The sequence below is a fragment of the Bubalus bubalis genome, chromosome 22 (genome assembly GCF_019923935.1).
Source record: "Bubalus bubalis isolate 160015118507 breed Murrah chromosome 22, NDDB_SH_1, whole genome shotgun sequence".
Lineage (NCBI taxonomy): Eukaryota > Metazoa > Chordata > Mammalia > Artiodactyla > Bovidae > Bubalus > Bubalus bubalis.
The window spans coordinates 17,516,671-17,538,149 of NC_059178.1; the positions used below are offsets into that span (position 1 = coordinate 17,516,671).

The window sequence follows — 21,479 nt, forward strand, 5'->3', positions numbered from 1 at the left end:
TCTGCCAGCAACTGACAAGGAATGAGCAACCAGACTTGAGTTTAGAGATTAGTGGGCAAATCCCAACCCCAGTGGATGTGCCAAGAGACACAGTGGTAAAGTCCCGCAGAGGCAGGAAACTCATGGTGCTGACAGCCAGGTTCCGCCCTGGCCCTACCTTTATGCAGGGAAATGACAGGTCAAGGCTCCACTTGAAGGGTCTACAAAGGGATGCTTATCAAATGCCCATGGACAAAAAGAGGAAAGCATGGTCTTGGTCTGTGGTTTCCTTACCACATAGCCTTCAAGAGTCACTGGTCATTAGCTTCCAATGGCTCTGCTATAGGTGTTTCAACCTAGGCTGTGTGACATCTAGAGCTAGCGTGTCAGATAAACCAGATATTCATTTCAATCCAGCTCTGACATTCCTGGGATCTTGTTGGTATTCCTAGTGAGTTTTACAGGATTTACCCAACTCACAAATTCACCATCAGATCAGATGAGGACCTAGGCACCATATTGTTCATTAAAAGCATAAAGGTAGGTGGTATGGATGTAGTCTAGGCAGCTACTGGGGCTGCCTCTGGGCCCGCAGTCCTCAGGCAATGGCGCCAAAAGAGGCAAGACAGTAAATACTGAGTAAACAGGCAAAAAAGGTACAGCAGACTCAAATGTACAAGAAGACCCACTGTCATACGGCTTCTACCTCTCTGCAAACTAGTGAGTGCAAAAATGTGCCAAAGACAGCGACTGCTGAATGGCAGGGCCCAGCAACCAAGTCACAGCAGAGTCCAGGTGTGAAGAAAATTCGGCCTTACCTGGAGATACGGAGGAGTCGTAGGGACTTCTCTCCTTGCGGTTCATCTTGAAGGCTTGGATGTCCTTTTCCCTGTACGTTCCAAAGCCTTCGTAGCTCCTCCTTTTACTCGCACTCACATCACTGTCCCACTTGTCGTTTGGAGGGTTCATCTCACTGAACACATCCAGGCTCTCCGGTCTTGCGCTGCCCCCGTCCCCACCATTGCCAGAGTACCTTTTCGCACAGGAGTCCGCAGGCTCGCTGCTCAAGTCACCTTTGTCCTTGGCCTGCGTCCAGTGCTGGGCATCCGAAAGTGACAGTGTAGACAAGGTGTCCACCTCAAAGTTGTTCTTGGACGCTTTGTGGCCGGCTTCACTGTGCTGGTGCTTCTGCTTCTCCTTATGCTTGTTTTTCTCACTCACCAAGGAGAGCTCTTTGTCTGCGCTGCTCAGCCGCTCGCTCAGGATGTGGCTGGAGAAGCCAGTGGCTTTGCCTGCGAAGAGACCACTCAAGTTGTCGTGGGTCCCCAGGAGCCGGTCTTCCTTGTGCTTATGCTTGTGTTTGTGTTTCCTCTTGTGGAGCCGACCGCTGGACAGACTGGCGCTGCCCACCTTGGGAGGATTCAGGGATGGCTGCCTGTCACCAAGGCCCATGCCCACGGGCCCCTGCAGATGCACTCCGTGCTTTGCTTTATGCTTAGCTGTACCAGACATCTTCACATGGGAGCTTGTGTGGAACTGAGGTGGTGGCACTGTGGGCCTCATGAACGGGGACGCTGCTCCGAGCGTGTGTGACAGGTACAGAGGAGCTGGGTACTGACTGTAATAACCAAGGTTCATCATAGGCATTGATGTGTAAGGCATTCCATAGGGTGCATAGTAACTTCCACTGGGAATAGGGTAGCTGAACCCTTGTAAAAAAGGCACCTTTGTCATGGTGTCATTGGTTTTTGCAGGCCTACCACGCTTCTTCTTTGACTTTAAGTCTGAAGTCCTACGAAGATAGAGCAACGGGTCATACTGGATATATGGCACCGGGTAATAGTGATCAAAATTAATCCGAAAAATGCTGGGATACGGATTCTCATGGTAAAAGGTATAACTCCGGTGGGAGATCCTGAACACCTGGAACTTCGTGATGAGCTCTTCTAGGTCCGCCAGAAACTGGAGATCATCACGGTTTTGCAGGCTTTTCCGTTTCCTCTTGTGCTTTGGCTTCTTGAGGCTTTCGTGGGCCAGAAAGTTGTCCACGATGAGATGCTTCTGCCGGTGGCCATGCCGGTTCTTTGTGCTGGTGTCAGATGGGATGGCCTCCGGGTTGTCCAGGGAGCAGAAATCAAAAGAGTACCTCCGTCGGGATTCAGAACTCTTCTCTGCTTGGTCAGACGTGCTGTTGTTGTCTGTCCCAATGCCACTGTCACTCGGGATCGTCTCTTCACTGTGGGACTCGCTCACAGGGGACAGTGTTATCTCCTTGAGTGACCCGATCTCGCAAAGGTGTGAAGGGGAGTTGGCCATCAGCCTGGGTGGAGACAGCTTCCAGGTCCCACTATGGATTCCCTTTTGGGTTTTGGTTGGAAGAGCACTGATGGGCTGGAGATTTGGCATAGTTTTCAACTCTGAAAAATTGGTTTCAGTGCTGGCGGGGCTCAGGTTGCCATTGGACCCACCCAACTGTGTCGAAAGTGGGTGCATAGCTGCTGGTGAAGACGCCACAAGTGACTGAAGGTTGGAAGGCACGGCGGGAACATCCGGCTGGCTAGAAACAGGCCTCGGGTGCTTGATGGCTGTTTTGGGTTCTTCGGATGGGGGTGGCAGCTCTGCCCTCGGCTTCCTGCCCCTTTTCTTGCCGATGTAGATGGTGCCCCTCTTGCTGACATTAATCTGCTTGCCCAGTTTGCTCTCGATCGCTGCTGCCCCAGGACTGGTCTCCGGGGGAGCTTTGGCCTTCAGTGCTATGCTGCTGGAGCAGGACAAGATCTGGTTCAATATATTTTTCCTCTTGAGTGTTTTCATCTTATTAATAGTTTTGATGGTCTTCTTATCCAATACCCCAAGCTTTCCTACTTTTTTGTGAAATTTCATCTCACTCATGGGTTTGTCCTCTCCTGGCACTAGTTGGGCCAACTTAGCTAAACTACGTCGTCTCTTTCTCTTCTTGGTGCCAGGAAACTCCCGACTGATGGGACTGACTGGACTGGTGGACGTCCCCTCATGAATTGTCTCAACCGTGAGCAAAGGCTGCTTCTTTGGTCGCCCCCGCTTCTTTTTGACTGGCGTGATCACAGTAAGACTGTCTGTGTTGGTGTAGAGAGGGCTGGATGGAGTGATGGGATAAGCAGACGGCGGTTCCACCATCAATTTATCGGAGGTGGCCATGACTGCCTCCCGAAGCAGACTGGTGGGTTTTGGTTTGCTGCACGTCCACCTCCGTTTGGCGGCAAACTTGGGGTGCTGGATTTCTGGCAGCTTTCTTGGAGAGTGATCTGTGCATGTTGGAGGCGTCATGACCATGGGTGGCTTTCTCTGCTTAGGTACACCTCCTGGGACAACTTTCTCAGCATTTATACCAGTTTCAAGGCCAGCTGAGGGGGACTCGTTCTCCATCATTTTACCCAACTTAGGGACACGGGGGTCTTTCTTATTACCCTCAGGGTTGGAAAATATCCTATTAACTACTTCACTGCTCATAGTGATTCCTGAAGTCAAGGCTTTCTCTGGCATGATCTTTTCCACCACTGCTTTGATGGACTGTCTCTTTTTCCTCTTATGGCTGCTTGGATCGAGGCAAGGTGCCTTGATAGGGATAGTAATCCGGACATGGCTTGAGTCATTTTCAGGATTACTGACCGAACTCACATTCTGCCTGGCTGGTGAGGCCTCTTGGGCATTATCTGCAGAGTAGCCTTCCCTTTTCCCTTCTGTACTGTCAAATGCTTTCTGAGCATTCTTGACCCAATCTAGGTCTGAGTTTGGTATGGTTTGACTTATCACATCTTTTTTGCTGGACTTTTTCTTGCTGTTTATAGTAGGTGGTTCAAGGGGCTCCTTTGTACTTCCTCCATCTTGATCTACCAAGGGCTGAATCCCACTGCACTCAGCAGAGCTGCTGGGTGGGGCTGGTGAGCTGTGGTTGCTTGGAGATGGAACCACACCTCCCAAGAGCAGATCTTTGTTACTGTTGGACAACTGATTCCATGTGCTCCCTGCACTGCCTTTCTTACCCTGGGCCTTTGCAAAGGAAGCCATGGGCTCAAGAGCTGGGATCTTGCTGGTGCTTGCAGTTTCTCTGCCAGACTCTGGACTGATGAAGCAATTCTGAGTGGCAGGTCCATTGTCAGAGTTGGTGGACCAGTCCATGTGGTTCTGGCTGCTGCTTTTTTGCTGGTGCTTTGGTTTTAAGGTGTCACTGGTGAAATCCTGTGGGAGGCCTGGGTCATAGTGGAGAGCTGAGTGTTTCTGTGGCCGCTCATAAGCCTAAGGGTGGGTGGAATGGAGAAGGAGAGAGAGAGAAACAAAGATGAGCATGTTGAAACTATTTAAAATTTCATATCAAAAGGCTTAATTATTTATAAGTTGGAAATGGCCACCTTTAACACCAGAATGCTCTGTGGAGGTATATTTTTCCGTTTCTTTAGTAAAAATATGTTACATTGATTTTTGAACATTAATAAGGATGCTTTAATCGTTGCCTTTCTCACCTTAAATAACAGGATCTATCTTGGTTTAATGCAATCTCAAGAACAAGAACTATTTAGAGATGGGAGGTCTTCTAAAGGTCCCATAGTCCAATGCTTCCATTTTCCAAATGAAGAGGCCAAAACTTCAACCATAGAGAGTCCTGCCCAAGGTGGCAGAGTTCAGGAGAGCATCTTAACTTCTCAACAACCTGTGCTCATTTCCATAACTCCAGCTGCAGCTTACTTCTGCCCCAGCTTCTCCTCAAACACACATGGTTCCCTATTGCAGTTTGTGTCTGTTGGGGGTTTATCCTGGAGTACGGCATCTCTGCACTCAAACAAGCAGCTCATTAGGGACCAAGGAAAAACAGCACAAGTTGAGAAATTAAGAGGAGAAGTTTGTTGTTAGGTATGGGGTTTGGAAAAATCTGGTTTTCATGAAACAGAATGAAAGTCTAAACCCAGTGTTGCTTACTTTGCCCCCAGAAATGACAGAGCTGTATTGAAACAATCCTCTGGCAACACAAAAGTCAAGGGAGGAAAAGTAAGCAACTCAGGGGTGAACTGTGGCTCCTTTAGAGCGGCAAAAGCACTGTCCTCTGTTACCAAATCCCACTTTAGCTTGGGCCTTTGCTACATGAGTTGTTCTCATCCCAGTTCTGGCAACTTATCATTTTAAGGACTTTGTCTTTTTACCAGCTTATTGCTTGAAATGATAATATTGTCTGTTGTTTCAAGACTATGATATATTTTCCTAGTGGTTTGGTTTTAAAAATAAATAAGACTTAATTTTCTTCCAGAAAAAAAGAAAAAAGAGGGGACGTTTGACAACTGTGACTGCATGGGGCAAAGGGGCCTGTCAATGTTCCCATGCTTTCATGAAACAATGTATCTCATCTTTGTTGTACTTATCATAGTTTTAAATTTACATTTGATTTTTGTGCTAATTTAATTAATGCCTGTTTTCCTTTCTAGCCTGTATATACCATCACAGAGATACCAAGCACAGTACCTGGAAAATAGTAGGCACTCAATAAACATTTACTGAATAAATGAGGGAAGACCCATTTTACTATGGGTAATCCATTTTGTCATTAGTAAGATTAGTGACCTGTATATTGCAACATATTGTCAGCAGACACAGTTACCCTCTCCAGCCCTATTTCTTATGCCATTCCTTCTGGACACACCATTGTCTCTCCTGAAGATATCTATCACAATCCTTATAATGCAATATGCTATTTTTTGTGTACTTTTCTGTCTTCTCCTAGACTGGAAGTATTTTGAGGTCAGAGATGCTCTCATTTATCCTTTTATCCCCAGTATCTACTACAAAGCAAACCACCCAGAAAGTTCTCAATAAATGTTTGTTGAATGAACAAACAAAATGATATTTAAGATGCCTATTACCATGACAAAATACATGGCCACACACAAAAGACAATAAGCCACCAATCACTCATTTCATAATGGCTCATAATGAAACTGGAGTTCTCAGATGCATTAAATGTTGAACAAAAGATCCTTCCCAAATACTTAAGGACTAAAGATACTTGAATGGTAACTCCCCCTCAAAGCAATTTTTACTGTTAGCTCTCTTCCATCTCCCATTAATTGTTTCACTTTCCAATTAACTCTGCCTTTGGGGAAACCCATGTGACAGTCAGGAGGGTGGATTTCACTCTGGCAGTTGAAAGGTGAGGCCTGCTCACTTACACTCAGGGCAGACCAGCTGAAAGTAAGCAGTTAAGCATGCCTGGTTCCCAGTGCCTCCATCTGGACACTGCCGGATCCCATTGTTTCTACCATTTCAGCTGCAATTTGCCCTGCTGCGAGAGCTTGGCAATCAAAGGGCAGGGTGGACAAAAGGGAAGCACAACAAAAGATCAGCAGTAATGGGAGAAATGGTGCTTTAAACCTGGTGCTCAGATGGCTGCAGTCAAGGGGCAAAGAGGACTGAGGAGGAGCGCTTTTTAAGGGGTTCAGGAGAACAAGGCTTTCCTTCCAGCAGTGGCTGATGGCTATATCCAGTTGCATTTCATAAAATCCCATTTCTTCATCTGTCAGCCATGACAGATTATATACACAATGGTGAGGCTGTCAGTTCCAATATGTCCTTCACTGAGAATTGAGCACTTACTCCATTGAGACAGAGATAGACATGGCAAAACGGGCTCTGAGCTCAGTTGCAGGGGTGCAAGCTCTCCCTCCCATCCTTCCCCAGCTGTCTGGGGGATATTATCCCATATAGAGGGCTTTGACTGGGGCCTTTATTAACCCACAGAGCACATGTTTCCGTTTCCCCTTTAGACTGTAGATTTTTTTCTGGGGGATCAGACCTGAATCTTTTATGGACTTTATACCACCCTCAGTCCCCAGCAAGGCTATCTCTGAAATGGTTAGCAAATAAGGGAAGAGCTGATGATATTCTATATTGGGCTAGATTATTTTTATGGAAAACTTTTAATACAATCAAGTTTAGCATGACTCTTGGTTGCTTCCCCATCCCCACAAACTGACTGTGGAACTCACAGTTATTCTGAAGGTCTGGCTTCCTTTTTATATGTGCTTTCCATGCACATAGAGTCTAGGCCAAATGTTCATCAGGGAAATACCATTTTGAAAATACTAGACAGATTTCTCTCCTACAGGATGTGTTTATGGAAGCATGTCTGTCATGCAAAAAATTACTTTATAAAGTAGATACTATACCCTCCCCCACAACCAATGTATAAATTAACTTACATAAATTTAAATTTTGTACAAGTCAGATTTCTTTTTAAAGAGCATTTTATTTTTTTACATAATTTAAAAAACAAGCATTAAATCACTGCATAAAAACTTAAAAATCTATGAAAATGGAATAAAGGAGCCTTATCTCAGGGTTATCTAAAGCAAGTCCCAATTTTTGTCCCAATAAGAGGATAGCATGATGATTCTGGCCTGAGGAAAATCATATAACTCATCAAAAATCAAGCATGACTTTGTGGATGACAAACGACACGGGTTAGCTGTGTTTGTGCTACTTTTTGCTGACACCAGTCATTTTAATGTGCTGTCTGTGAGATATTTTGCTTTTACATGAACAGGAAGATGTGCCTGGGTATAAGGGAATGAGGGGAGCTTTATCTCTTATTTTGGCACTTGGTACTTCTCAAGATGTGGTCCTGGATCCCTGCATCACAGCCAGCTAAGGTTCTGGTTATTAATACAAATTCCTGGGCCCTGCTGCAGATACACTCATTGGCCATCTCCCAGGGTGGGGCTAAGGAATGTGCATTTGAACATGCTCCTCAGATAATTCTGAAACATAATTGAGTTGTAAACCACTCATCTAATGTTTTAACACCATAATTCCTCTGGGGTGGGGCTCTTATGTAGTTGCTATGACATTCACAGCACTTTTTGGTGGTAAATCTGCAGAGCTACCTCAGGCCTGTTAGGATATGCAGTTTGGCACCACTGAGCATTCCTGATTGCTCTCTGAGCTCTTTGTAATTCACATAGTTAGAAACTCTTAACACAGTCCATTCTCTGTTCAGGTTTTCCAAGTATACTGCACAGTGAGCAGAAGAGTCAATTATATGGGTGGGTGAGAATCCTGTCCTCCCAGAAAGAACTGGGCATGCAGAGGTTCATGACCTCCCACCCTGGGATTTCTATTTTCCCATCTCATCCAAGCCAACCCCAGAGCTCTGGGAATCCCAGCATTCTACCCCTGAGGCTTAAAGCGAGTGCTCAAGCCTGAGCAAGAGGTGAGTGTGGGAGAAAAGGAATGCAACCCCACGCTGTCTGATTCAAGGTTCTCAACTCTGGCTGCATGTTAGAATCATCCAGGAAGCTTTGTAAAGAGTACCACAGCTCGGATTTGACTCAGGCCAATTAAGTCAACATTCTAGAGGTGGGACCTGAACAGTAGTACATTTTTCAAAGCTCTCAGCTATCCCAATGCACAGAGTTGAGAACTACCAGATTATATCAAAGACAGGGGTCTGGGTTAGGGACTAAAGAGGCTCTGATATTATCAGGAGATGTTCCAGCTCAGTGGTTTTCAAATGTGTTCCACAGAGTCCCAGGATTTTGTAAAGACATTTCTGAATTGTAGCCAGTGAATTGGGCAACAGAGAGGCTCCAGACCATTCTTTTAACCCCCAATTGAACAGAGCAGCCGTGCAAAGGATTTCATTTAAGAGAAAAGAGGTGGAGAGAGATGGTTCTGTCATTTAAGAAAAGACTGAAAATTACCATTTTGGCACATGAATAGGAGGAATGCACATGCCAGCTTCCACTGAACTTGCTCTCAAAGCATCTCTCCTAAGCCCAGTTTGTTCTGCATTTGAGAATGGTAGATAGAGAAGAATGTCAACCAAGTACCTGATTTAAACCATGGCTTTATGATCCTCTGAATTCAGAGAATTCCATGAATTCTCTGTGTCCCTTCAAAATTCCTATGTTAACATCCTAACTCCCAGTGTCATGGTATCAGGAAGTGGGGCCTTTGGGAGCACAGTGTTGGATTAGGTCATAAGAGTGGAGACTTCATGAAAGGGATTAATGCTGTTATAATAAAAGAGACCCCAGCGGGTTCACTTGTCCTTCACCATGTGAGCACACAGAGGGAAGAGGGCCATCTATGAATCAGGAAATGGGCTCTCTCCACACACTGAATCTGCCAACACCTTGCTCTTGGAATTCCCAGCTTCCAGAACTGTGTGAAATAAATTTCTGTTTTTACAAGCCACTCCATCTATGGTATTCTGTTATAGCAGCCCAAACAGACTAAGACAATGGAACATAGAAAAGCCCCTAAATGCACATGACGTTTCCAATTATATATATACAGTTCTCATTTCCTGCCACGTGAATTGCCCTCGGAAGTTACCTTAATGTGGTTCCCATAGGAACCATTCTTGATTTGCTATTTGGGGGCCATGAATGATATTGAAGTACTCCATTTATTGGGGGTGATAACAGCTTACACAAATACAGAGGCCGCTCTCATATGTTTCCTTGAGTACACAGTAATTCTATGTAATTAAAAATGATTGCTGAAAAAAAAAAAAAATGATTGCTGACTTGTTTCCAACCATAATGGCATTAATAGGTATTAGACTTGACTTTGCTATGGAAATAAACATAAAACTATAAAATACATGAAACAACTATTTTCAGACATTGGGCAACAGGCAATATAAGCTGTGATTCTAGATAGAAGGGAAACTTAAGAGGCTCTGCCATATCCCTAGTTTTCTGCCAAGAAGAACTTTCTAAACCTAGGCACAGGGAAGTGGAACCCAGAGAACTATGGGTAGAGGAAATAGAGATCATAGTTTGAGACTCTTGAGGGGACTAGAATCTGGGGTTAGGGTACCTGAGAAGAGGTAGCCATGTAGAAAAGTAACCCTGGAAACCTTAATAGAAATACCCTACATTTTTGGCCAAACTTTAACTTGCCCTTGAGTGCAAGACTCCATGAAGCACAGCAGATATATGCTATCGGGGACTGAATGTAGCTAGAGTTCTAAGGCCACATAATATTAGGCAATCTTGCATTTCTGACTAGTCAGAATGGGGAGACTTTAATAAATATCCCAGACACGCAGCTGATACCCCAGAAATAGTTTTCCTTAAGTGTAGGGTTACTTGAGCCCTAGAATAAAAGCTAGCAAAGTCTAAAAAGAATCGTTAATAAGATAAAGCTAATCTCCCAGTAAATTAACTATCAAGCAAAACAAAAGTCAAACTCTTTACAGGAAAATTGTAAAATCTAGAATCTTTACAATATACTATCTACAATATCCAGGGCACAATAAAAAATATTAGACAGGCAATGAGGCAGATAAATATGACCTGTAACCAGGAGGGTAGATATACATCCAAGGTCCTCAAAACAGCCATTATGCAGATGGCCTAATATTAAGGAAAAGACTGGAACAACTGATAAACATATGGGAAGTCTCAGCATAGAGTGGCAACTATACCAAAATAACAATGAAATTATAAATTGGAAAAATACAATATCTGAAATGAAAAATTCTCTATGGGCTTAACAACTTACAGGACATAGTAGAAGAGAACCTCAGAGAACATGAAGAAAAGACAGCAGAAATTATCTAAATTGAAAGGTGCATGAAGTGAGGGAGGGAGATTTAAATAAAAGAACAAACAAACAAAGAAACAGCACTTCACTGACCTAGAGAAAAGTATCAAGTGGTCTAACACACATAAAATTAGAATCCCAGTAGATAGGGCATCGGAGAAGGCAATGGCACCCCACTCCAGTACTCTTGCCTGGAAAATCCCATGGACGGAGGAGCCTGGTGGGCTGCAGTCCATGGGGTCACTAAGAGTCAGACACGACTGAGCGACTTGACTTTCACTTTTCACTTTCATGCATTGGAGAAGGAAATGGCAACCCACTCCAGTGTTCTTGCCTGGAGAATCCCAGGGACGGGGGAGCCTGGTGGGCTGCTGTCTATGGGGTTGCACAGAGTCGGACATGACTGAAGTGACTTAGCAGCAGCAGCAGATAGAGCATAACGCATGTGGATTCATATAGGTAAGAAGTTCAACAAATCCCAAGCAGAGTAAGCACACACAAAAAACTACATCTAAGTACATTGTAAACAAATTGATAAAGACCAAAGAGAAAATGTTAAAAGCAACGGAGAAAAAAGACACATTATATACAGGGAAATAGTGACAAAAATAATGTCTGACATTTTATCAATAAAGATCAAGCCAGAAGACAATCAATATCTTTAAAGTATTAAAACGAAAATAAAGTCAACTTAAATTTTTCTATCCCAAGAAAGCATTCTTCATATTTGAAGCCAAAATGAAGACATTTTCAGATAAATAAAAAGTGAGGGAACTCACTGCTGGTAGACTTGAATTGTTTTTGTCGTTTAGTTGCTAAACTGCATCTGACTCTTTTATGAGCCAACATACTATAATCCACCAGGTTCCCCTGTCCATGGGATTTCCCAGGCAAGATTACTAGAGTGGTTTGCCATTTCCTTCTCCAGGGAATCCTCCTGATCCAGGGATGGAACATACGTCTCCTGCGTTGGCAGGCAGATTCTTTACCACTGAGACACCAGGGAAGCCCAGATCTGAATTATAAGAAATGTAAAAGGAAGTTCCTTAGGGTAAAGAAAATAACACCAGATAGAAACTCAGATCTACATGAATGAATGAGGACATGGAAATAGTATATATGAAGGCATATAATTTAACACCTATACTTGGTCTTAAAATCTTCAAAAGGCCTGCTTAAAGTGGAGGTATATTAACAATGTATCATGAATTTTATGACTTTTATAGAAACAAAATGTAAAACAATAAAACAAAGGGCGAGAGAAGGGTATATGGAAGTATACACTTGTAAGGTATTCATATTTGAAGAAATACACATTAAATATAAAGACACAGTTTAAAAAGATGGAACGAGACACACCACACAAACATCAAATTTTAGAATGCTGGAGTGACTCAATTAATATAGTGCAAAACGGCCTTCAGAACAGACAGTATTACCAGAGATAATTAGGGACATTTCAAAATAAGAGAGTCAATTCATTAAGATTAAACAATAATCCTAAATTTGTTTGCACCTCGTACAGATATACGTGAATCAAATATTGGAAATAAAAACTAAGAGAATTAAAGGAAGAAATAGACTACCGTAGTTAAAAGGATTTAAGACTCTTCTTTCAGTAATTGCTAGAGCAAATTGACTTAAAAAAAACAAAATGAAAAAAATATACAGAAGATTTGATAAATGTTCTCAACCAACTTAACCTCACACAACAGCAAAATATCTTCAGCCAAATATGCTGAATCACAAAAGGAGTAGGAACGGACAGGGAGCACATATGAATGTCCTCAAACATCATTTGAAGCAAGAAAATGTCAATTAAAACCACAACGAGATACGACTAAACCCCAAGTAGGATCAGTTCAGTTCAGTGCAGTCACTCAGTCGTGTCTGACTCTTTGCGACCCCATGGACTGCAGCACGCCAGGCCTCCCTGTCCATCACCAACTCCCGGAGTTTACCCAAACTCATTCCATTGAGTCAGTGATGCCACCCAACCATCTCATCCTCTGTCATCCCCTTCTCCTCCTGCCTTCAATCTTTCCCAGCATCAGGGCCTTTTCAAATGAGTCAGTTCTTTGCATCAGGTGGCCAAAGTATTGGAGTTTCAGCTTCATCATCAGTCCTTTCAATGAATATTCAGGATTGATTTCCTTTAGGATGGACTGGTTGGATCTCCTTGCAGTCCAAGGGACTCTCAAGAGTCTTCTCCAATGCCACAGTTCAAAAGCATCAATTCTTCGGCACTCAGCTTTCTTTATAGTCCAATTCTCACATCCATACATGACTACTGAAAAAACCATAGCTTTGACTAGATGGACCTTTGTTGGCAAAGTAATGTCTCTGGTTTTTAATAAGCTGTCTAGGTTGGTCATAACTTTTCTTCCAAGGAACAAGTGTCTTTTTATTCCATGGCTGCAGTCACCATCTGCAGTGATTTTGGAGCCCAAAATGATAAAGTCCAAGTAGGACAGCTAACATTAAAAATACTGAAGATGACCAGTACTGATAAGGGTATGGACAACTGAAACGCTCATCCATTGCTGGAGGGAATGCAAAATGGTACCACTTTGGAAGCTGTTTTGGTCATACCTTTTAAAGCTAGAAATACTCTTCCTTTGCTGTTATTGTATAGTTGTTCAATCATGTGCAACTCTTTGCAACCCCATGGACTGCAGCATACCAAGCTTCCCTGTACTTCACAATTTCCTGGACTTTGCTCACACTCATGTCTATTGAGCACGTGATGCCATCCAACCATCTCATCCTCTGTCATCACCTTCTCCTCATGCTCTCAATCTTTCCCAGCATCAGGGTCTTTTTCAATAAGTTGGCTCTGCATCAGGTGGCCAAAGTATTGGAGCTCCAGTTTCAGCATCAGTCCTTCCAATGATATTTGGGGTTGATTTCCTTTAGGATTGACTGGTTTGATCTTGTTGTTGTCCAAAGGACTCTCAAGAGTCTTCTCCAGCACCACAGGTGAAAGCATCAATTCTTCAGCGCTCAGCCTTCTTTATGGTTCAAATCTCATATCCGCACGTGACTACTGAAAAAACCATAACTTTGACTAAACTGACCTTTGTCGGTAAAGTGTCTAGGTTTGTCACAGATTTTCTTCCAAGGAGTGAGCATCATTTAATTTCATGGCTGCAGTCACTGTCTGCAGTGATTTTGGAGCTCAAGAAAATGAAGTCTGTCAGAGTTTTCATTGTTTCCCCATCTATCTGCCATGAAAATGGGCTCAGATGCCATGATCTTAGTTTTTTAAATGTTTAGTTTTAAGCCCGCTTTTTCACTCTCCTCTTTTGCCTTCATCAAGAGGTTCTTTAATTCTTCTAAGCTTTCTGCCATTAGGGTGGTGTCATCTGCATATCTGAGGTTATTGATATTCCTTGCAATCTTGATTCCAGCTTGTGATTCATCCAGCCTGGCATTTCACATGATGTACTCTGCATATAAGTTAAATAAACAGGGTAACAATATACAGCCTTGACGTACTCCTTTCCCAATTTAAAACCAGTCCATTGTTACATGTCCGGTCCTAACTGTTGGTTCTTGACTTGTATACAGGTTTCTCAGGAGACAAGTAAGGTGGTCTGGTATTCACATCTCTTTAAGAATTTTCCAGTTTGCTATGATCCACACAGTCAAAGGCTTCAGCACAGTCAATGAAGCAGAAGTAGATGTTTTTTCTGGAATTCCTTTGCTTTTTCTATGATCCAACGGAAATTGGCAATTTGATCTTTGGTTCCTCTGACTTTTCTAAATCCAGCTTGTACATCTGCAAGTTCTCAATTCATGCACTATTGAAGCTTAGCTTGAAGGATTTTGAGCATTACCTTGAGAGCATGTGAAATGAGCACATTGTGCGGTAGTTTGAACACTCTTTGGCACTACCCTTCTTTGGGATTCAATACGAGAGACCTGGGTTCAATCCTTGGGTCAGAAAGATGCCCTGAAGAAGGAAATGGCAGCCCACTCCAATATTCTTGCCTGGAAAATCCCATGGACAGAGGGGCCTGGCAGGCTACAGTCCATAGGGTTGCAAAGGGTTGCACATGACTGAGCGACTAACACTTTTCACTTTAGGATTGGAATGAAAACTGACATTTTCTACTCCTGTGGCTACTGCTGAGTTTTCCAAATTTACTGGCATATTGAGGGCAGCACTTTCACAGCATCATCTTCTATAATTTTAAATAGCTCAGCTGGGATTCTATCACTTCCACTAGCTTTGTTCTTACTAATGCTTCCTAAGGCCACTTAACTTCACATTCTAGAATGTCTGACTCTAGGTGAGTGACTGCACCATCATGGTTATCTGAGCCATTAAGACCCTTTTTGTATAGTTCTGTGTAATCTTTCCACCTCTTCTTAATCTCTTCTACTTCTGTTAGGTCCTTAATGTTTCTGTCCTTTATTGTGCCCATCTTTGCATGAAATGTTCCCTTGGTATCTCTAATTTTCTTGAAGGATCTCTAGTCTTTCCCATTCTATTGTTTTCCTCTACTTCTTTGTGTTGCTCACTTAAGGAGGCTTTCTTATCTCTCCTTGCTATTCTTTGGAACTCTGTATTCAGTTGTGTATATCTTTCCCTTTCTCCTTTGCCTTTCCCTTATCTTCTTTTCTCAGCTATTTGTAAGGCCTCCTCAACCATTTTGCCTTCTTGCATTTCTTTTTCTTAGGGATGGTTTTGGTCACTGCCTCCTGTACAGTGCTAAGAAACTCTGTCCATAGTTCTTCAGGTTCTCTGTCTATCAGATCTAATCCCTTGAATCTATTTGTCACTTCCACTGTATAATCATAAGGGAATTGATTTAGGTCATACCTGAATGGCCTAGTGGTTTTCCCTACTTTCTTCAATATAAGTCTGAATTTTGCAATAAGGAACTCATGATTTGAGCCACAGTCAGCTCCTAGTCTTGTTTTTGCTGACTGTATAGAGTTTCTCCATCTTCAATTGCACAGAATAAAATCAATGTGATTTTGGTATTGGCCATCTGGTTATATCTATGGGTAGAGTTGTCTTTTTTGTTGTTGGAAGAGGGTGTTTGCTATGACGTTCTCTTGGCAAAACTCTGTTAGCTTTTGCCCTGATTCATTTTGTACTCCAAGGTCTAACTTGTCTGTTACTCCAGGTATCTCCTGACTTCTTACTCTTGCATTCCAGTCCCCTATGATGAAAAGGACATCTTTTTTTGTTAGTTCTAGAAGGTCTTGCAGGTCTTCATAGAATCATTCAATTTCAGCGTTAGTGATTGGGGCATAGACTTGGATTACTTGATGAAGAATAGTTTGCCTTGGAAGCAAATTGAGATCATTCTGTCGTTTTTGAGATTGATCCCAAGTACTGCATTTTGGACTCTTCTGTTGAATATGAGGGCTACTCCATTTCTTCAGAGGGATTCTTGCCCACAGTAGTAGATAAAATGGTCATCTGAATTAAATTCGCCCATTCTCATCCATTTTAGTTCACTGTTTCCTAAAAATGTTGATGTTCACTCTTGCCAACTGCTGTCTGACCACATCCTTTTACCTTGATTCATGGACCAAACATTCCAGGTTCCTATGCAATACTGTTCTTTACAGCATCGGACTTTACTTTCACCACCAGACATATCCACGACTGGGTAGAGTTTCCGTTTTGGCTCAGACTCTTCATTATTTCTGTAGCTATATCTCCCCTCTTCCCTAGTAGCATATTGGACACCTACCAACCTTGCAGTTTTCATCCTTTAGTGTTGTATCTTTTTGCCTTTTCATACTGTTCATGGGGTTCTCGAGGCAAGAATATACTCTATGACTGAGCAACGCCACTCCTGTGCATTTACCCAAGATATGAAAACATATATCCATAAACAGACTTTTACAAAAACTTTAGAGCAGCTTATTCAGAGTACCTGGAAACAGTCTGGGTGTCAATCAGCAGAAGGAAACACAAACTCATCAATGCAAAGAACGAAGTTTGGATATATTCCACAATATGGATACGTCACACACATAAATTACGCAGAGTGAAAAAAGCCAGACTTCAAAAAAGTACATACTGTATGATTTCATTTATGTAAAGTTCTAGGACAGGTAAAACTAATCTATTATGACAGAAATGAGAACAGTGGATGCTTGAAGTTGGGTGGGATTGGGAAAGGACAGGAGGAAAGTTTCTAGGAATAATATACATATTTTATATCATGATAAGAGTGTGAGTTACACAGCTGTGTGCATTTGTCAAAACTTTTTGAACTGTATACCTAAGATGTATATATTTCAGTATATGTAAAATTTACCTCGATTATATAAAAGAAAATACATCAAACAAAGAATTACAAAGAGTACTCTGTCACTCTCTCTCTCTCTCTCACACACACACACACACACACACACAAAGCCACTCAGGAGAATTCAGGGACACTTTCTTTCCAGTGAACACCTAGGCAGCCAGTGGGTAGTGTTCCCCTACCACAGAGTGCCCTATCACTCTCTCTTTGCTCAGGGACAGCTGAAGGAGCTGACGCCAAACAATGGAGCCTGAATTAAGCAGACAGGTGCCTGTGGCTTTTGCAGGCCACATTCTCTCCTTTCCTCATCCTTGCTGGATTCCCTGACCTGGGCCAACAGGTAGAAAGATGAAGCCTGCCTCCATTCCAGCCACAAATCCACCTTTTTTGAGGTAAGAAGGAAGCTTGACAAGAACCTGCTCACAAATCAAAGTTAAAGCTGCCCCGCCTCCTCTGTAAATCATGTGAGATCCATCTGGGTAATGACTCCTCCAGTGTAATTCCCTATTAAGAGGCTTTATCTGGAGAGATAAGCAGCTGGTTTCCGTGTCACTAATTGCTGTCTGCTGTGATTTTAAAACATCTGCACCATTGTGCTCTTCATTTTCATATTCTAATCACCCTGAAACTTGAAAAAGGTACATCATTGATTGTTTCTATGGGTTAATTAGTACACAGTCTCCTTGTAGAGACAATTTAGAGGCAGCCAGAACCTCAATCAGGAAGTTTGTTTTAAAAATTAATAACATCAGCAGTGGCTGGAGGGACTGTCACGTTCAGGGACATACCAGGACTCTACTGATCCGGGAGCCACCCTTTGTTATGCTCCAAAGAGGAAGGAAACCAACAGGGCAAGGGGCAGGAGAGCAGAAAGTGGCAGCAAGGGCAGCAGGAGAACGGACAGGCCCGTCCCCAGTGGATGCAGCCGCTGTCTCCACTGTCTTCCTCCCTGCTGTACCACCCCAATTCAACTAGCCTGAGTCACTTTCTTTCCCTGTCAGCACTAATCAGGACTCTGATAAGTTAAAGAAAGTGAAAGTGAAAGTCACTCATTTGTGTCTGACTCTTTGCAACCCCATGGACATAGTCCATGGGATTCTCCAGGCCAGAATACTGGAGTGGGTAGCCTTTCCCTTCTCCAGGGGATCTTCCCAACCCAGGGATGGAACCCAGGTCTTCCACATTGCAAGTGGATTCTTTACCAGTTGAGCTACAAGGGAAGTCCAAGAATACTGGAGTGGTAGCCTATCCCTTCTCCAGCAGATCTTTCCAACCCAGGAATCAAACAAGGTTTTCCTGAATTGCAGGCAGATGCTTTACCAACTGAGCTATCAGGGAAGCCCAGGACAATGATGAGGACTGAACACAATAGCTGAAGGTGAGAGTGATTTGTTAAAACAATAAGAGCATGAGAGATGATCTCATAAAGTCCACTCATTGTTCTCCCCTCCCCCATGAAAGACCTGAACCATATAGAAGAGAGACACTGGAGTCTGAACTTCTCAAATTCAGGGTTTAAATTGCACATGATTCACCTGGGGGTCTGGTTAAAATGCAGAGTCTGATATAAATAGAAGATCTGGGGTGAAGCTGTGATTCTGTATTTCTAACAAGCTCCCAGGTTGTACCCAGGGTCAACCATTTGAGTTGTGCTGGTCCAGACTCTCTTTTCTCAAGTCTACGTGTGAGATCACTATTCCTGAGATCCAAGGGACAGCTGAGAGGCCACAGTGTGTGTGGGGAGGATTGAGATCTACACAGGAGTCTAAATCCCAGGCTCACAAGTCCTGCGGCCTCTCCTATCTCAGCTTCCTTGTCTAGAAATTAATAGCAGTATCTATGTCAAAGAGGAGTTGAGAGGATTAGCAGTTGGTGAGCATCAAGTATTTAACAGTGCCTGGCCCTTAGTAGGTGCTATGTTAATGTAGCTATTACACTTACATATTTTTTCAATAAACTGCTTTTCTGAGAAGTAACATCCAGCAGAAATTTGGGATAGGGTAGAGACATTAACCAGGGAGAGCCTCATTTAATCTCAGATAGTGGAGAAGGCAATGGCACTCCACTCCAGTACTCTTGCCTGGAAAATCCCATGGACAGAGGACCCCATGCAGTCCATGGGGTCGCTAAGAGTTGGGCACGACTGAGACACTTCACTTTCACTTTTCACTTTGATGCATTGGAGAAGGAAATGGCAACCCACTCCAGTGTTCTTGCCTGGAGAATCCCAGGGATAGAGGAGCCTAGAGGGCTGCTGTCTATGGGGTCACATAGAGTCGGACAAGACTGAAGCGACTTAGCAGCAGCAGCAGCAGTGGAGTCTTGAAATCACTCATTCTCGAAGTCTGTTGCTACCCCTCCTCCAAACTGACCTGATGTTCAGAGTTCAAAGTCTTCCTTCACAGCCTCCCTGGTGGTTACCTGACATATAGGGTCACAGTGAGCTTACTTCTGCACAAAATACATTGTTGCTTCTATTAAATGTATGTGGGTGTTGGTAAGTCGTATCCAGTTCTTTAGGACCTCATGGACTGTAGCCCTCCAAGCTCCACGGAATTTTCCAGGCAAGAATACTAGAGTGGGTTGCCATTTCCTACTCCAGGGGATCTTCCTGACCCAGGGATTGAACCTGTGTCTCTTGCATATCCTGCATTGGTAGGTAGTTTTTTGACCAATAAGAACTACCAGTGGTCTCTGCTAAATCCACATTTCACCAAGCCTCTCTCCTGCAAGTCTGGGGTCACAATTCTGGGCTGGAGCCCAGAGAGCTTTACTTCAGTCAAGTTTGAACACTGGTAACCTAAGGGTTTCTACTGGGAAGGGGTTAAGAACTGTACTCCAGGGTAGAGGAACAGCAGAGATCAGGCAGGAAAGGGCCCAAAGAGTATATCTAGTGTTGCTTGTTAGAAGACAAAAAAAAACTTAAGATGGGAGAGGGCAGAGGAAACAAAGTATTTTTCCCCTCTTTACCTCATGCTTTCCTTTTTATAAATCCATTTTACGGCAAAACTGGTGCTTTTTACCATTAGAGCAAAAATAACCATTGATGATAAATTAAGTAAAAAATGTCACGAAGATGCTGAATTAGCCTGCAGATCCACCTTTTAAAGTTTCCCATAAACACTGCAAACTGCAAGCATTTGGCACATCTTTCATTTTGCACGAGTATCATTTGGATGGCAAGGGAAGCAGAGCGAAGGCAAGGGGCTAGCCTTGTGGGTGAGGGCTGAGGCCCAGAATCATTCCTGCCCCTGGGGTGTGACCGTGTCCTAGGTGGTTGCCCACAGTGATGTCCCTGGTGTGGCAATCACGTGGGTCCCCATGTCAACCAATATTGACCACACTTGGAATCTCCTATTCAATTCATGCTCCCGAACTTTCTCTAGGAGGCTTCCTGTTGAAGGTAGTATGGCATCTGTCACTTGTGGACTGTCTTTTCTCTTTCTTTGAGAGACAGTGGAGCAGAACTGTGTAGCAGTGAGGAACACAGACTCCTGAGCTGAGATGACTGGGTTCCAATCTTACTCTATGACATTGGGCAAGTTGCTCCACCTGTCTGTGTCCCAATTTCCTTAGCTGCAGAACAGGGATGATAACACATTTATCTAGTAAGGTGAATGCTGCTACTGCTACTGCTACTGTTAAGTCGCTTCAGTCGTGTCCGACTCTGCGCGACCCCATAGACAGCAGCCCACCAGGCTCCCCCGTCCCTGGGATTCTCCAGGCAAGAACACTGGAGTGGGTTGCCATTTCCTTCTCCAGTAAGGTGACTAGGTGAATCACATATGCCAACTATGTTGGGCAGCTCATCCAGTGTCAAGTGCACAGTCAAGGCTATTCCAGTGCTCGCTCTGCAGTGGAGAATCCCAACGGCATGCTCAGGCTCAGGCAACAAAAGGAACTCAGTTCAAATCCCAGCTTCACCTCATACAACCTGTGTGACCTGAGACTTGTTTCTTATCTTCTCTACTTCTAAAATGGGAGAAGTAACACAGCTGTCTAACAAGAGAATATTGGTAAAAATATTGTCATAGAACACACTGTGCATGTTCAACGAATTCCAGTTATTACTAACATTATAATTTTATGATTATTAATTATTGGTGTCACCCTTCCCCTCCATCAGAAACTCAGTTCTCTCACAGGAAGGGTCAGTATACATGCCCCCTTTACTTCTAGTTATCCTCCTGGTATGAGTTCCAACTCAGATTTCAGGGTGTGATGACAGGTCTGGGAGGAGGTTTCTGATACCCAGAGGGATAAGAACTAGTATGAAGGAGAATCCAGCCCAAGCACACTCCCTGGCCATGATTCTGCAATTATTCTGGGCCATATGGCTTGGCCTTGATCTCTCCAAATGTGCCTGGTGCCTTCCTGCAGTACAAATATCTTAGAGTGTCAATCCGTTGTCTAGAAGTTATAAACTGGACACACATTCTCCCCATTGTCTTTTGTCATGATTTAGCTTAATAGGGATTTTAGGATCTTTCTGCATCAAAACAGAGCATTATATGGAGTTTCTGTTGGTGTGCTTTGGGGTTGGGTGCTGCCGTCCTATAAAGTCATGAAGACAAAATGTACTACTTACTATGATGAATGCTGGTACCTGTCTGTGGGCAGTTGGCATCACTGAAAGGTTAACAG

The 21,479-nt window shown here is 43.4% G+C and overlaps 1 protein-coding gene across 3 annotated transcripts in view; it reads right to left on the bottom strand.

The window, feature by feature from the left end:
• Positions 1–21,479, bottom strand: part of SETBP1 (SET binding protein 1) — a 407,482-nt gene that overhangs the window by 116,189 nt on the left and 269,814 nt on the right. For all 3 annotated transcript variants that reach the window (XM_025273717.3, XM_025273714.3, XM_025273715.3), the window contains exon 4: positions 798–4,254. In XM_025273717.3, coding sequence (XP_025129502.3) covers positions 798–4,254 — 3,457 coding nt within the window. The remainder of the gene's footprint in view (positions 1–797; positions 4,255–21,479) is intronic.